At 47.2% G+C, this 18,217-nt stretch overlaps 1 protein-coding gene across 8 annotated transcripts in view; it reads right to left on the bottom strand.

Annotated features, from left to right (window-relative positions):
* Nucleotides 1-18,217, bottom strand: part of DENND1B (DENN domain containing 1B) — a 278,308-nt gene that overhangs the window by 102,397 nt on the left and 157,694 nt on the right. For all 8 annotated transcript variants that reach the window (XM_075322179.1, XM_075322180.1, XM_075322183.1 and 5 more), the window contains one exon: nt 14,951-15,061. In XM_075322179.1, coding sequence (XP_075178294.1) covers nt 14,951-15,061 — 111 coding nt within the window. The remainder of the gene's footprint in view (nt 1-14,950; nt 15,062-18,217) is intronic.

The raw sequence follows: 18,217 nt of genomic DNA, 5'->3' as shown, positions 1-18,217 counted from the left end.
GCAGTGGAAGCGTGACATCGTGTGGACACAAGCGGGTACTGCATGACACACACACGCGCCATAGTAACGCGCTTCAAATGTAAATAAATGAACTGTACTACATTAGTGACGGATTCCGTTTGTGTCAAAACAACGCAAGTGTGAAACTAGCCTAAGCCTCCAGCACAGCTTGAATTTCTCTGGAAGTTGATTGGGGCTGCTTATCCACCATCCAATCTAGCCTGGGCTGCAACCCTTCACCAATTTTTCTATGCTGTCCACGTCAATGGAGATTATCTAAAATGCCATGGGCTGTAAAGATCTTGATTATGTTGCGTACCACCAAGGACAAAGGAACATAAAGATCTCTGGAGATGGACCTCTACCCTTGAGATAGTTAATATTTTTCAACAATTTTGGTTCTCAAGTTCTCTTCTTTCTGTTGTCCATGCTTCGTGTGCTTGTACAGTACAAGCACAGAGGATGGGATTTCTAGAAATCTCGTGCCCACTGTGCTTGTTTTTCTCAAAGCAAACACTGACCTACGGTGCGTCTTTCCAAGCCGCAGCATGTCAATTGTTTGCTGCGGATTCCCATGCGTCTTCCATAGGGAGAACACAAGCGAGAGACTACAGCGCACTGAACCTTGATCGTGGATATAAGCAGCTAAGCAGCTGCGGTCTCCTGCGGAGGAGACTCGCGGCCCCACAGGTCAGGACCTGCCGCGTCCAGGACACAGTGAGTCCTGATCGTGGGCACATACCCTTACAAATGCAATAAAAAGCAATCAAAACATCATATCTACACTAAAAATGCTACCAATATAAATGTCAAGTTACCACGCAAAAAAAACCCAGCCCTCCCACAGCTCTATTGATAGAAAAATAAAAAAAGTTGGAAAATGGCAGCACAACATTTTTTTTTTTTTACAAATTTTCAAAATATAATAAAAAAAAAAGAACAAGCAAAATCAAGACCTCATATTTCTATGTTGATACAGGACAATAACAAAGGAAGAAATTGATGAAAACAACAAAAGCAAAAAAAAAACAAAACAAAAAAAAACCCCAAGAAGATTAGCCTGTCCTTAAGTTATCAAAAGTAAAAAAGGAACCAGACAGGGAAATAACTAAAGTACCAGTAAAGGCTGTAGTTGTACCTAGGCTCTGAAGCCTAGGAGGTGGGGGTGGAGGGCAAAAACTTCCTTTGGCCCGTATGAAAAGACCAATACTATTGAAGGCCAGTAGTAGTTGGAGTCCTGTTGGACATTTTGAATCCGTCATGTTACTCCAATGTTAGACTCTAGGTCCGCATACATATAAAGGCCACTCTACACGCAACGACATCGCTAACAAGATGTCGTTGGGGTCACGGAATTCGTGACGCACATCCGGCCTCGTTAGCGACGTCATTGCGTGTGACACGTATGAGTGAACGCTAACGATCAAAAATACTCACCTAATCGTTGATTGTTGACACGTTCAAATCCAAAATATCGTTGATGGTGCTGGACGCAGGTTGTTCGTCGTTCCTGAGGCAGCACACATCGCTACATGTGATACCCCAGGAACAACGAACAACACCATACCTGTGTCCTCTGGCAACGAGGTAGGCGTGACTTTCATGCGGCTGCTCTCCGCCCCTCCGCCTCTATTGGACACCTGCCGTGTGACGTCGCTGTGACACCGTACGAACCGCCCCCCTTAGAAAAGAGGCAGTTCGCCGGCCACAGCGACGTCGTAAGGAAGGTAAGTATGTGTGACGGGTACTAGCGATTTTGCCCGCCACGGGCAACAATTTGCCCATGACGCACAAACGACAGAGGCGGGTGCGAACGCTAGCGACATTGCTAGCGATGTCGCAATGTGTAAAGCCCCCTTTAGACTAATGTGGGCCGAACCTGTCAAGATGAACGGATTTCACTGACGGTCCAATGTTTAGGGGCACTGGCTAATGGTAAGGGAAGCTGTCAATCCACCACATTGTTCTCCTGCAGATAAATCGCCAACTGATGTGTTACTCAACCGAGTGAGCTCTCCTGTGTATGGCACCGCCATCTAATGGGTATCGCCAGCTTAAGATGTCTATAGTCCATAATAGTTGGTGGAAAAGATGACAAAAAGTTCTGAAGTTTAAATAAGTGAGGAATTCTCTTAATCTTCATCAAATCTGAAGGGCTAACAACATTTACATGGAGAAGTAAAAAGGTTTTAAAGCATTTATTAAAATATATCTCAATATTTGATCTGGTTCTAATGGGTTAATACTGACGTGGGTTTCTTCTGTAAGCTCTATCTCATAGATTTATAGTTGCTTACATAAAGAGTAAAGCAGAAATAGTTCCACAATGATCTGTGGGAGGACGGCAGAGTGTGGTCTTATTTTCCTTTCTTTATTATATTTTTTCTAATAATTAGCCTTTCTAGTTTTGATAAAGCTTTGCCCTCCAAGGCTGGCAGCCTGTGAAGGTGAAACATATGACCTCCCTCCTTCCAGATAAACACAACTCACTCCTTCTGATGGAATGCACTGGGAGAGAAAAATGGGATCCTTGCTGCACCAGGAAGACGCCAGCAGAAATATTTGTCTTGCAGAAAGTCTCTCTGCTTCCCGGTTTATCACAGACGGCTGTCAATACCATTGAGATATTACCAGATACAGCTAGAGGATGCGTACTAACTGTGTGCCCTAAAACCTATTATTTCAACTGTGTACATATTTATCTTGGAGAAATAGTTGGTAATATTATTCATATACCATTCCTAAGAACAATATGAAAAATTTATATATAGGCGGGTGAAACATACTTCAACTTCAAAGAGAACCTTCAAACTATACATTTCCAAAGATATTCAGCATTTTCTTTTGCCATATTACTGTTGAAATATACTTAGTGCCATAGGAAAGCCTCACAATGTAGACTTACAAGATGCTCATTGCTTACAGAACAAGATTTCTCAAGGGGCAAAAGACAAGACAGCGCTTTAGAGGGCAAAACTGCACAATGGACGACTGCTACATCATATTGTTGTGCTTCAAGTGCAACTTCCAAAAAAGTAGTAGAAAAGTTTATAAAAATAAGGAATATCACGATCGGTGCTCAGTGCTCAACAGTACTCTATAAAGGCAAGCAATTGGATGATCGACATTAAAGGGGTTGTGCAGCCAGTGATTGGCTGCAGTGGTCACATGTCCATGCTGGAGAGTTGTTGCTGGAGTAGGAAGTACAGACTGGTGGAGAATCTTGGGGGAATGGTAATCAGAGCACCGATAGATAGGTAGGATATTGTTTCACAATTAGGGTATGGTTCCACTTGCGAGTAGCTTCTGATGTAAGGGCACCGGAAGCGATATGCTAATGACCCTCTGCTGCAAGCGTCAGCCGAGGGTCATGCAACTGTGATCTGATCTTGTGATCGTATCACAGCTGCGGAGAAGGGGGGGAGCACTTTCTCCTCAGCCTGTCTCTGCATACATCGCACTGCGGGAGGATGACATGCGAGTGCAGCGCGATGTTTCACACGCACCGATAGACATATATAGGGGTGCATGAGCTGAGAATCACTGCCAAATGCAGCATGTTGCAATTAATTTCTCAGGCAGATATGGCAGGAGAAATCGATCACAGATGGACACTGCACCATAGTTTTGCACTGGTGCGAGTGCAGTCCGATGTTTTATCAGATAACACTAGTCCGTGCAAAACGCAAGTAGAACCGAGCCCTTACACTATTTTTGTTCTCTAGCTGACTAACCCATGTGGTGGGCAATATACACCAGAAGTATTCACCGGGATTGTGCAAGGTTTGCACAACCCGAACAGGTTAGTGGTTCTAACTTTACCCTCCCCCACTGGACCACCAGGTGTCACACTAGGAGAGCCCCTCCGTCTCTTATTTTATCTCCTTTAAGAATCATTTGACATGATGAAGGTGGTGAAGGCAAGTTTTAGCTTATCATACAATCTTTTTTGAACATTTAGTAAAATTAACTTCTTCCAATTTTTAAGTCTCCACTAATATAGATTTGAACTAGGCATCAACACGTCAAAAGCCTCCATGACACATTTTATTAACCGGCTTTTCTTTAAAGGAAATCTGTCAGCAGGTTTTTGATACCTCATCTAAGCGCAGCATGATATAAGAAAAGAGACCCTGAATCCAATGAAGTATCACTTAGAATAGTGGCTACAACCGTTCTAACACAAATCAAAGATTTTAGATTTATCAATGCAGCAGAGCTCAATAAGCTGCCCCTACCCAGGCTTTCAGCGTACATTTCCATAGAGAAAAGCTGCTAATCACAGAAGGGGGCTGAGTCGGACCTGAGCTCAAATGCTCCTCAGTCCACTAATGATAAAGCTGCTGAAGCTTAGACTAAGGGTACAGTCACACTTTAGCGACGCAGCAGCGATCCCACCAGCGATCTGACCTGGTCAGTATCGCTGCTGCGTCGCTACATGGTCGCTGGTGAGTTGTCAAACAGGCAGATCTCACCAGTGACCAGCTCCCAGCCAGCAGCGACGTGCAAGCGACGCTGCGCTTGCACGGAGCCGGCGTCTGGAAGCTGCGGACACTGGTAACTAAGGTAAACATCGGGTATGGTTACCCGATGTTTACCTTAGTTACCAGCGCACACCGCTTAGCTTTGCGTGTGCAGGGAGCAGGAGCCGGCACTGGCAGCGTGAGAGCTGCGGAGGCTGGTAACGAAGGTAAATATCGGGTAACCACCTTGGTTACCCGATGTTTACCTTGGTTACAGCTTACCGCAGGCTGTCAGACGCCGGCTCCTGCTCCCTGGACATTCAGGATTGTTGCTCTCTCGCTGTCACACACAGCGATGTGTGCTTATCAGCGGTAAAGCAACAATAAAAAAACGAACCAGGGCTGTGTGTAACAAGCAGCGATCTCACAGCAGGGGCCAGATCGCTGCTCAGTGTCACACACAGCGAGATCGCTAATGAGGTCACTGCTGCGTCACAAAAAACCGTGACCCAGCAGCAATCTCAGTAGCGATCTCGCTGTGTGTGAAGTACCCCTAACATTGCAGGTAAACAAAAACACACTTTGTGATAAGAGATGTCTGGCTGAATTCTCTGTTTAACTCTTACAGCATGCTGTCTTCAGATTATTTACCACAAACCAGCTGACAGATACCCTTTAAGTGCATGTGCGATTTTGTGGCATTTTGTATTTTTATCTTTAATGCTTTAAAGCTTGATTATACAATAAAACAGGTCGCACGGCCAAAGATCACAGCATAGCACTGCTATATTGCAGCATAATGCACGAGAGAGGCATTGCTTTGTAATCTGCAAAAGTACTGCGACCACAACAAGCAAGTCACAAAAAATCCAATGGGATCAGACTTTTTTTGCAAGTTGCTTTCTGGAGAAAGCTAGCTGTTAGACTATCTTCACACGTTGCGTTTTCGCTGTGGTTTTTTTCGGAAGCCTACACCTGCTCTCTTGGCAGTAGAAAAGCTTTTTTTTGGAAGCCTACACCTGCTCTCTTGGCAGTAGAAAAGCTGCTTCCTAAGAGCAGGTTTTGCTGTAGGTTTTTTTGTTGCGTTTTCTTCGGCTATGTTTTAAAATGTATCACTTGTATACAGTACATACTTAAATTAAGTTAGTGTCATTCACCACACAAGCAGCTGTTGCATTTTTGCATTGCTTTCAATGGTGAGAAAATGTTGCAAAAATGCTAAAAGAATTGACATGCTGCTTCCTACAAAGATGCAACAGTTTTCCATTTCAATCATGAAAAAAGGCAATTGTGTGCATAATATTTCTGGAATCTCACAGCTTTGCTGGTACTGTAAAAAGCAGCTTTTAATTTTCATAAAACTCATGAAAAAATGCTGCAAAAACGCAATGTGTGAGCAAAGACTTAGGGTGGCTTTGCACGTTGCAACATCGCACGTGCGATGTCGGTGGGGTCAAATCGAAAGTGACGCACATCCGGCGTCACTTTCGACATCGTAGTGTGTAAATCCTAGATGATTCGATTAACGAGCGCAAAAAGCGTCGTTATCGTATCGGTGTAGGCTCCGACTTTTTCAAAATTACGCTTCCGCTACAGTTACGATGTAGTTCCTCGTTCCTGCGGCAGCTCACATCGCTGTGTGTGAAGCCGCAGGAGCGAGGAACATCACCTTACCTGCAGGCGGCGGCTATACGGAAGGAGTAAGGTGGGCGGGATGTTTACATCCTGCTCATCTCCGCCCCTCCGCTTTGATTGGCCGCCTGCTGTGTGACGTCGCTCTGACGTTGTACGATCCGCCCCCTTAGGAAGGAGGTGGGACGCCGGCCAGAGCGACGTCGCAGGACAGGTGAGTGCATGTGAAGCTGGCGTAGCGATAATGTTCGCTACGCCAGGAATCACAAGATATCACTGCTGCGACGGGGGTGGGGACTATCGCGTACGACATCGCAGCATCGGCTTGCGATGTCACAACGTGCAAAGCCCGCCTTAGGCTGTGTGCAAATCTGCATGTCTATCTTTATGCCAGCAAAGTCAATTAGAATTCTGAACTGCTGTGTGCACGTTGCTTATTTTTTCTTTATTTTTTTCCTTGCAGATTCGTGCAGAAAATAATCTGTAGAATGTCAATTGTTGGTCAGTTTTTCCTAAATTTTTTTAGCCCTTCCACCCATGGACTTCATTAACAAAAACACATGGCACAAAAACACACCAAAAGTGCACAAAAATGCATGATTTGTTTTGGCGCGTTTTTCTGCTAGAAGGTGCAGATATGATGAAGAAAATATCTGGCTATGTGCGGACGTTGCAGGTTTGGTGAAAAGAGACTGACCTAGAGCTCCACAACTTTGTATATGGAGCCGCCACTACCTCCTTAACTAACATCGTGCAAGCTAATGTTCTGTCCCAGATTCCTATTTAAAGGCAGTCACACAATTACCCATTGAATTAAAATGAGAATTAAGAAGTGAAAAGTGAATGTGCGGTACTCCCCAATATAATAAAACCATCCTTTATTTCACGATTTATAAATTATCAGCGCTTCTCCTGTGAGAACACAGTTGGTGGTAGATACATGTGACGGTCGTTTTGAGTATTTGCAAGCTTCCACTGTGGCGCTCTACCAGAACGGTTCGCTTTGACTGCGGCAAGCATCCAGTACAGCATGCTCCACTGTGGCACGCATCCAGTACAGCACGCTTCCACTGCGGCTCTCATCCAGTACAGCACGCTTCCACTGTGGCACGCATCCAGTACAGCACGCTCCACTGTGGCACGCATCCAATACAGCACGCTTCCACTGCGGCACGCATCCAGTACGGCATGCTTCCACTGCGGCACGCATCCAGTACAGCACGCTTCCACTGCGACACGCATCCAGTACAGCACGCTTCCACTGCGACACGCATCCAGTACAGCACGCTTCCACTGCGGCACGCATCCAGTATGGCCCGCTTCCACTGTGGCATGCATCCAGTACAGCACGCTTCCACTGCGGCACGCATCCAGTACAGCACGCTTCCACTGCGACACGGATCCAGTACAGCACGCTTCCACTGCGACACGCATCCAGTACAGCACGCTTCCACTGCGGCACGCATCCAGTATGGCCCGCTTCCACTGTGGCATGCATCCAGTACAGCACGCTTCCACTGCGGCACGCATCCAGTACAGCACGCTTCCACTGCGGCACGCATCCAGTACAGCACACTTCCACTGCGGCACGCATCCAGTACGGCGCGCTTCCACTGTGGCGCGCTACCAGTACGGCACACTACCAGTATGACGCGCTTTCATTGCGGCTTTCTTCTCATTTATTTGGACCTGTCTTTTTAGGGATGTGCACCACCAAAAGGGACTGCTCAAAAATTGCACAATTCCATTCCGAAAATTGGTACCATCCGGTAGTGCCATGCCTCATACTACCTTTCATGTTTTGACCTATTACTATATGTTGAGAGGTCAATAGTGCAATCATGTTCTTCGATGTAATCATACACTCTTCAAAAATCATTCATTCTTCAAGTACAAAGAATAATGCATTGTTCACAGCCAGGGGTGAGAAGATTTAAGCTTCTACTTTTCTCCCTTAAAAAAATAATAAATAAATGTATGTGATTGCACTTAACAATGGACAGCACCACTATTTTTTTTATTAAAGATCTGCTCCAATGTACAGTGATTCATATCTGCACTTGTCAGACAAAACACACAATGATAAGACACCTGCAGCGAATCTTGGCTTCTGGCTGCCATCTTCCGCCTGCTTTCTTCTATTTCCTGCCATAAGAGTTTTAATGGATAATGTAAAGAGAAAAGTCAAATAATCACAATAGAAGAAAGTCATTGTGTGCTAATGTCAAGGCGAAGGTAGATTGAAATTGTGAGGAGAGGGCTTAGAGAAATCCCTCTAAAAGAGGACCCTCTTCTGCAAACAATGGAGCATCTATGTGCACCCAGGTGACAGCAGACGCCATTGTGAGAGCCTCTTCATTGGGTTTTATGTGCTTCTGCATGTGTGAATAATCCAAAAACTCATTATACTGCTTGAGGGTTTCATGCAACCAATGAAATAAAAGACCTCTTGATCAACAGTAGAGGAAAAAAAAAATAATTAACTTTACCTAATGTATTTAAAACCCAGATGCTATAAGTCTGCATTATTGGTGTAGCTTTTCTTATTGAGGGAAAAAAATGAAATAAATCGAGCAGGTGGAAGTGGGATGAATAACATATTAATGGGGTTCAGACAGTGGTTCCTAAATGCATCTGCAGACGTGTAGACAGACAAAAGTGTAACATTTACCCCTTCCGGACTGGGAGATTTTCCATTTTTGTGCATTCAAGTTTTTAACCCTTTTTCTTAGAACCATAACTATTTTACCTTTATTTTTTGTGAGTGCAGGTGTATTTTGGAACTATAGCATTCACTTCTAAAAGTAGAATTCTCATTGTGTGACAAAAAAATCCCGTGCAACATTATTCTTCAGGTCCATATGAGTTTTGCAATACCAAACTTTTACAACATTTTTTTTTAAATATATAATTCAGTAGTTTTTAATCCCCCCTGTGGAATTTCAACCTAATTGATCACTAGTACTATATCCTGCAATGCTACAGTAATAGATTACCATATTTTTCGGATTATAAGACTCATCCCAAATTTAGACTAAGTAAATAAGAAAAAAAATGAATTTTTTAAGGTTAAAAAAAATGGTACTTTCTTCTAATCCTAGAGTCCATTTTCTAATCCGGATATAGCTTAGCAGGGAGGGGGGAATGAAGGCGATGCAGCGGAGTCACAGGAAGCAGGGTCGCAGCTAAAGGGCAGCAGCGGCACAAGGGTCCGAGGCTGGGAGGAAGGGGTGTCACGGCAGTGCAACGTGGGCGCTATTGATCTCTAGGCAGTGGACACGATGGGCTTCAGGAAAATTGCTGCGGAGGCAGCGCACACGCAGACTGAGATCTCAGAGAGTTGAGATCTCAATCTGTGTGTGTGCCACTTCCGACGCAATGTACTTCAAGAAAATGGCTGCGCAGGGGGGCACATGCACAAATTGAGACCTCCTTTCACCGAGTTCTCAATCTACGCGTGTGCTACCTCCGCAGCCATTTTTTCCTGAAGCCCATCGCATCCAGTGCCCCGAAATCAGTGGCGCCCACATTGCACGCCTGGGACCGCAGTATTGCCCCAATTGTGCCGCCACCATTTTTCAGATGCGACCCTGCCTCATGTGACCCCGATCCACTGCGCCCTTGGTCAGCTATATCCAGATAAAACGCACCCCCATTTTCCCCCCAATTTTGGGCGAGATAAGTGCATCTTATAATCTGAAAAATACGGTATATAGAGAAAACCATATTCTTGTATGACGCCCAACCTGTAGCTGTCACATTACATAGATGAGTACAAAGATGTTGATGATGGCGGCCTTCATTCAGCATCCATCAGCACTCCATGATTCCGTTGCATGGGTGGCCGATGGGCTATGGAACAGTCATCCGTCATCCAATTGTGTGCCGCTCCCGTGCCAGCAGCCGACACTGCTCGGGCCCGGACCTTCAGGGGTGGTGGCTCGAGGGTCTCCGGACCCGGGGGTCTTGCGGACACGCCGAATAAATGGGGGGACGTAGATGTACAGGCTGGGCCGTAGTAAGTTCGTGACGCCACCCACGGTGTGAGGTGAGGTGGGACACCACCGCTGCTGTTATGGCGCACCCAAGGGGAGAGGTTATGCAGCAAGATGTCAACCCCTCCGTGGGCAGGGATGGTGGCCCCGGGACCCGATGGCTCTGGTGCAGGGGGAATGACGACCGCAGGGGGTGTTGGTGTACTCACTTTCAGTAAAACACACAAGTCTCTGGTAAACCAAGGTGGTGGTGGCCGGTGCCGCGTCCGGTTGCGTTCTGGATCCCCCACCCGGCTGGTGGTCTCTATCCTTTTCCTGCACTGTTTATGTAGAAAAGACTTCCCAGTATGAAACGTAGGAGTCCACTCCCGTCTGGATGTGGTTTAAGGAGCCGTGCCCGCAGACGCTGGGCCCGTGGGATCTATGGGCCCTGGCACTGACCTCTTATCTCTAATCGGTGGGCTGTTGTCTTCTATGAGGGACTTTGGGTGGGACTGGATCTCTAGTCCTGGCCTCAATCGGTTAATTAACCAGTTCCACTTGTTTCTGGCTCCTGGGTCCGAGTACCCCCCTTTGTGCTACAGTTTCCGGGTCGGTTCCCAGTGTCGGTACCAGCGGGCTACAACCCTGTCCTAGTCCACCTCGGTTCCACCGAGCAGTCTTCCAGTCTCCTGCTGACGGAGACCACCATCTGTCTCCTAGCCAGTAGCACCAGGGCTCCTACCCTGGTACCTGTCAGTTAACTTCAGGCCTGACACACAGGCCTGACCTCACGCCACACTCCTCTGTCCTTGAACTCTAAAAATGATCTAAAGCTTAACTGCTTGTTTTCCCGCACTGGGCTGTCTAGACCCATGGGTGGGCGTGTTCCAACCGCCTGGTCACGCCCACTGGTGTGTCTATCTTCCCTAAGGGGGGTGACTAGGGTTTAATGGTTAGCTGTGTGTTTCCTAATGAAGGAAGGTGTTATGCAGGGGTCTATTTGTGACTACTTGGTTTTGCCAGGGCGTCACACTCCTCCTTGGTTAAACACAGACCGTCCGCGGGCTGTCCAACCATCGGTTTATTTTTACTGCAAGAAGATAAGAGAAAAAAACAATTACATGTATAATAACGTATTTACATTGAAAGAATATTTTGATTTCTTCCCTTACGGGAGGCAGGTTGCTTAAACGTTACACATACATAACCGGGACGGGACGGACCGAGTCCTTTCCACTTCACCCACCCAAAACAACCTAGCCCTGGTGCCACTACTAAAACACAGGTTGGCACCCCTTGCCCAAGTCCAGGCTAGGTCCGGGTGTTGCCCAAACGGGCCGGATAAAAAGCTCCTTACCCGGCAGTCTTTTTTCAAGGGCCCCATGTCCAGGGGACCCCTGACCCAGATGGTTGTCACCGGTTTCGTTGGTGACAGGGCCTCGGCATACTCTACCGCAGGCCTGTCCTCCAATCAGCCTCTCCAGAGACTGCGGTTTGGTGAAAAGGATGGTCTGGGGCTATTTACAAGGCCCAAAAGTTTATGGGTTGGCCTGCAAGTTCTCAGCCATTGTCTTTGGTTTAACTTCTAAAACGGGAAACTTTAAAGACACACTGTCCTAACGGGGAACTGAACTGTGGGTAGCCGGGGACCACTACCACTGCGGCATGGGGTCGCGCGGCTCCCTCAGCTGCCTGGAGATGGGTTTTCCGAACCAAGTGCAGTACATCCCCGGGCTGTAGACTTCCATGGGGGACGGGGGTTGCGCTGCAGGGGGCATCATTTCTTCCTGGGGTCAAGCCGCCCGGGGCTCCCCAGCCTCATCGGGAATGGGCTCTGGCCCCCGAATAGATCAGCGGAACCGGGAGAGTCTGCGTGGCTTTATCTTGACGGGGTGCTGCTGACGAAGCTGGTTTCTCATGGTTCCACACCACCGCTATCATCCTCTGCATCTCCTCCTTTCATCCCAACGCCTGCTGCATCGTCTCGACCTGCACCTGGACGCAGAACCGCGCCAACTTCCGATCTAACCAAGCAGCGGTCCCCGGCGGCAAACAGTTCCACTCTGGGTCCTCCACTCCTGCGGCCGGTGCGGGAGCTGCCGCTGCCCCATCACCTGCCACGTCTGCGGCCGCCCTTCCAGCATGGCCGGGCGGACTGCCGGAGCCGACATCCTTCCTGTGGCAGGCGGGTCACCGCCAGCTGCTACACGGGGAGTCACCACCGGAGTCCCGGAGTCCGCCGCTCCTGCAACCGGAGCGGGAGCTGCAGCTTCCTCGCCGACTGCTTCATTCACAGGCGCCGCTGCCCCGTCGGTCGGCGCGGGGCCGACATCGGGTTTAGGAGCAGACATCTTTCCTGCTGCTCCCCATGGTCTTTTGCTGGCACTCCTCTTTCAGGCCTGTAAGTTTCTTTTTCCAACTTCCGGCCTCGCTTTCCGGCCGTGTTCCCAGGGGGCGGGGCTTCGGCTTTCACGCCCTTTTCGCGGGGAAGAAGATGCTGAGCTGTAGTTTTTCGTGCCAAAATGGCGACTTCTGAAAATTTGGCAACGGATCACCGCTGACTGTCCAATACAAGGCGCACTTCCACAAGGTAAATGGATGGGTAAGTATCCTGTTCATGACGCCAAGTTTCAGGGTTTGCCGGCCCCATGCCAGCAGCAGACGCTGCTCGGGCCCGGACCTTCAGGGGTGGTGGCTCGAGTGTCTCCGGACCCGGGGGTCTCACGGACACGCCAAATAAATGGGGGGACAGAGATGTACGGGCTGGGCCGTAGTAAGTTCGTGACGCCACCCACGGTGTGTGGTGAGGTGGGACACCACCGCGGCTGTTACGGGGCACCCAGGGGGAGATGTTATGCAGCAAGATGTTAAGCCCTCCGTGGTAGGGATGGTGGCCCCAGGACCCGATGGCTCTGGTGCAGGGGGAATGACGACCGCAGGGGGTGTTGGTGTACTCACTTTCAGTAAAACACACAAGTCTCTGGTAAACCAAGGTGGTGGTGGCCGGTGCAGCGGCCGATTGCGTTCTGGATCCTCCACCCCGCTGGTGGTCGCTATCCTTTTCCTGCACTGTTTACGTAGAAAAGACTTCCCAGTAAGACACATAGGAGTCCGCTCCCGGCTGGATGTGGCCTAAAGAGCCGTGCCCGCAGACACTGGCCCGTGGGATCTATGGGCCCTGGCGGTGACCTCTTATCTCTAATCGATGGGCTGTTGTCTTCTATGAGCGACTTTGGGTGGGACAGGACCTCTAGTCCTGGCCTCAATTGGTTAATTAACCAGTTCCACTTGTTTCTGGCTCCTGGGTCCGAGTACCCCCCTTTGTGCTACGGTTTCCAGGTCGGTTCCCCGTGTCGGTACTTGGGGGCAACAACCCTGTTCCGGTCCACCTCGGTTCCACCGAGCCATCTTCCTGTCCCCTGCTGACGGAGACCACTGTCTGCCTCCTAGCCAAGGCACCAGGGCTCCTACCCTGGTACCTGTCAGTTAACTTCAGGCCTGACACACAGGCCTGACCTCACTCCACACTCCTCTGTCCTTGAACTCTAAAACTGATCTAAAGCTTAACTGCTTGTTTTCCCGCCCTGGGCTGTCTAGACCCCTGGGTGGGCATGTTCCAACTGCCTGGTCACGCCCACTGGTGTGTCTATCTTCTCTAAGAGGGGTGACTAGGGTTTAATGGTTGGCTGTGTGTTTCCTAATGAGGGAAGGTGTTATGCAGGGGCCTATGTATGACTAACTGGTTTTGCCAGGGCGTCACAATTGCACCACTTAAATACCATTGTCAGAGATTGACAGCTGTATTTAATTAGTTAAATAGCAACAATTGGCACTAGCCCAAAATGATGCTGTAAGAAGCATGTGCGGCACCTTCCATCAATGGAGCAGGCTCGACTCCTGATCCTCCTTTTAAATACACCCACAAGTAAAATGTAAGGCTAAAGTGTTGTCCAGAAAAGAGATGTAGCATAAAAAAGGTTATTTTGTAATCCCTCCTAATCTTTTTCCTACCGATTGTAATATTCTGAGTACCAATACTGCTCTGGTCCTCACATGACCGGAAGACAATCTAACCGGCTCAAACAGGGGTTTGTGTGAACCGGAAATTGCTTTCACAATGTAAGTCTACGGAGCCTTGTTCAGACTCTCTTAGGCTTACATTAATGGAAGTAGTTCCAACCACAAAATAGTCAGTTTGTGAGCCACCAGCAAAGAGGGACGGTCACGTGAAAATGACTTTGGAAATACCTATGCCTCTCCAGTGACGATGGCCACGGGTGTCCTGTCAGTTATTTTTTATTTTTCTGCAATGGTGAGGTGCTGTAGATCTAAGCAACTGCTGCAGCTATTCATTGTCATCATGCGTGATACTGGCAGGTAAAGCACAAGAACACTGAGGATACAATACATCAGTCGCTTTGTGTTTGATGTATCATGAATAACACATCCAAGCATTCGCAATACTCGGCAGAGCACCGAGTGTACCCAAGCACCCCGCTGCTGGATTGAGTATAGAGCAGTGCCGAGCATGTTCGCCCATTACTACCGGTTACTTAAAAAGGGAAGATTTTGCTATTTATTTTTTTGAGTCATTGTGTAAGGATGATGAAAGTTTAAAGCAAAATTTATATCAGGTCATCAAAATCTATCTAGTTGCAGTAGTCCAATAGTCCACCATGCTGTATTTTATAATCTCAACATGAACAGTTATGCTAGAAGAACAAGCAAGACAAGAAACACGTCTGACCATTCCAGAAACGTTTACGTGATGCCTGAAGGACACTAGCAGAAATCGAGATCCTTCTGAGGGCTCAGTGTATAACGTTGCCTTCTGCAATACAGCGCCATAAGCTGAGGATCTAGTAAATCTGGACTCACCGTGCTGAGTTTTCTTGAGGTGAAGATAATTCTCCGCTCGTGTAGCATGCTGGCGTATATCTGAAGCATATTATTTACATCCACCGCCACAAAATATTCCGTCAGATTCCTCTGTTCACAGAAAATGATGTAAAGAAATAGTTAGTTGTATAGCGTGCATTTATGAAAAAGTAGCCATGCATTCTACCCCGATATATACTTGGAAGGGACAAGGGATACCAACTTCTCTGGTGGAAAAAAAACAAGTCAGGGAGTACGTTGTCCAATGAGAGGACATGACTGGTAGGGATTACTTCCAAAATACGTGTGTTATAATCTTACATGGACAGGTTCTCTTTAAAGGCAGAATCCATGCAATTACAACATTTTTATATAGTGTTAAATTCCTTTGGAAATTTGTGCTGCTGTTTAATTATTTCAGGATTTATTCTTCAAACAGAATTTCGATTGTGAGCCCCAATGGGGACAGTGATGATGTCTGTAAAGTTCTGCAGAATATCAAGGCATTATAGAAGTAGGTAAGCTAAATAAATGGAGCAATTCCTTGTACAACTGAGCAATGAATTATAGTACAAAGTAAGAGGTAAGGCTGCTTTCACACTTGCGTCGTTTTGCATCAGTCACAATCCGTTGCTTTGAGGAAATACGGTATCCTGCTAAATATTTTGCAGGATTCCGTTTTTTTTCCCCCATAGACTTGCATGGACGACAGATTGCGACTGATGGCCTTGCGTTGCATCCGCCGCGCAATGGATCAGTCGTGGAATGACTGACCGTCGGACAACAGCAACACCGCATGTAGCATTTTTCCAAGCGTCGAAAAAACGCAATGTGCAGGATTCCGTCAGCATCCGTCATTTTTATAATGGAAGCCTATAGGAGCGAAATCCGTTGGAATGCGTCACTAGACTGATTCCTGTGACGCATCCGTCATTTACCAACTGAGCATGCTCAGATGAGTAAATTCCGGGAAAAAAAAGCTGCAACAGATCAGTTTTTTTTTCAGCATCAGTCGCACCAGTTGTGGCACTATCTGAAACGCATCCGTTGCATCAGTCACACAACAGATTGCAACTGATGCAAAACGACGCAAGTGTGAAAGCAGCCTAAGTAGCTCGTCCTCACTTTCAATCAAAAAGTAACCAACAATTATTTGAAGCTCAAAGTCAATTTAAGGCTACATGCGCACGCTGCTTTTTTTCCTGCTTTTTTGCTGCTTTTTTGGCTGCAGTTTTGTCAGCAGAACTTTCTGACATCTGACTTCCCAGCAAAGTCTATGAGAAGTCAGATTTGTCATGCGCACACTGCAGTTTATTTGTCAGCGTTTTTTTTGTCAAAAGTTTGTGACAAAAAAAATGCAGCATGTTCATTCTTCCTGCGTTTTTGTCAACATTTGTCACCCATTGAAATCAATGAGGGCATCAAAAACGCAGGAAAAATGCATGCTAATCACAAGTGGTGCATTTTACCTGCCTTTTACCTGCGTTTTTGCTAGCAAAAACGCAGGTGATTTGTCAGGAAGTGAGGTCAGGCAAGTGGTCCCGTCCCGTCCTCCATGTGTTCCCCGAAGTACCGCTGTCCCCAGGGGAGATGATGTGGAGGACGGGACTAGCAGCAGCGGCAGCGAGAGGGGGATGAACATTGGCAGCTGAAAACATTGATTTTTCCCTCTCGCTGCTGCCGCCGCTGATAGTCCCGTCCTCCACGTGTTCCCCGAAGTACCACTGTCCCCAGCATGCACGCACAGGCGAGATGATGTGGAGGACGGGACTATCAGCAGCGGCGGCAGCGAGAGGGAAAAATCAATGTTTTCAGCTGCCAACGTCCATCCCCCTCTCGCTGCCGCGCCGCTGATAGTCCCGTCCTCCACGTGTTCCCTGAAGTACCGCTGTCCCCAGCGTGCACGCACAGGGGAGATGATGGACCCCTCTCACTGCCACCGCCGCCGCCGCTGAAAGTCCCGTGCTCCACGCTCCTGCCGGCTCCACGCTCCTGCCGGCTCCACGCAGTAGCGCGATCAGCTGAGCTGTCACTGAGGTTACTCGCGGCCACCGCTGGATTCAGCGGTGGCCGCGGGTAACCTCGGTGACAGCTCAGCTGATCGCGCGGCTGCCTTCATTAGCTGCATGGAGGTGACCGGAGCGGCTGTGTCTTCTGCTGCTCCGGTCACCTCCATGCAGCAGAGCTGGATGCGACGCTGGAGCATGCTGGATTACGCCGGACATGGAGGGTTTGTCGGGGTTAATAAATTGGTAATGAGGGAATGTGTTTGTGTTTTTTATTTCTAATAAAGGATTTTTCGGGTGTGTGTGTTTATTTACTGTCATTTACAGATTAATCATGGAAGGTGTCTCATAGACGCCTGACATGATTAATCTAGGACTTATTGGCAGCTATGGGCTGCCAATAACTCCTTATTACCCCGATTTGCCAACGCACCAGGGCAAATCGGGAAGAGCCGGGTACAGCCCCAGAACTGTCGCATATAATGTATGCGGCAATTCTGGGCGGCTGCTGACTGATATTGTTAGCAGGGCTGTGGAGTCGGAGTCGGAGTCGTGGAGTCGGAGTCGGAGTCGGAGCTCATTTTGGTGGAGTCGGAGTCGGAGTCGGTATAAAATGCACCGACTCCGACTCCTAAAATATATAATAAATTGGGGACAGGAGTGCAATGCAGAATGTGCTGAATATTTTACTAAATAATAACATTTAGTATAATGCTTATATTTAAGTGAAAAATGTATTGTAGTACAATGTGAACATCAGACATTTAATTGTTTTTATGATACAATAATCAAGATATTTGGATAGAACATAAAATATATTTATTGGAATACAACTTTAGAACACAAAAAACTGTAATAAATTGTAAATATGTAATACACTATGTAATATACAGTAGATTACATATATATCTTGTGTGTGTATATACACTGTATATATATGTATATACAGTGTATATACACACACAAGATATATATGTAATCTACTGTATATTACATAGTGTATTACATATTTACAATTTATTACAGTTTTTTGTGTTCTAAAGTTGTATTCCAATAAATATATTTTATGTTCTATCCAAATATCTTGATTATTGTATCATAAAAATTATTAAATGTCTGATGTTCACATACACATATTCATGTACTACAATAAATTTTTCACCTAACTATAAGCAATATATGTAGGAGTCGGAGTCGGAGCCGGAGTCGGAGTCGGAGCCGGAGTCGGAGTCGGTGCAAGAGAATTTGAGGAGTCGGAGTC

This window comes from Anomaloglossus baeobatrachus, chromosome 8 (assembly GCF_048569485.1).
Source record: "Anomaloglossus baeobatrachus isolate aAnoBae1 chromosome 8, aAnoBae1.hap1, whole genome shotgun sequence".
Taxonomy (NCBI): domain Eukaryota; kingdom Metazoa; phylum Chordata; class Amphibia; order Anura; family Aromobatidae; genus Anomaloglossus; species Anomaloglossus baeobatrachus.
Note: the sequence above shows the minus strand (reverse complement) of the source record. Positions and strands in the feature narration are given on the sequence as shown.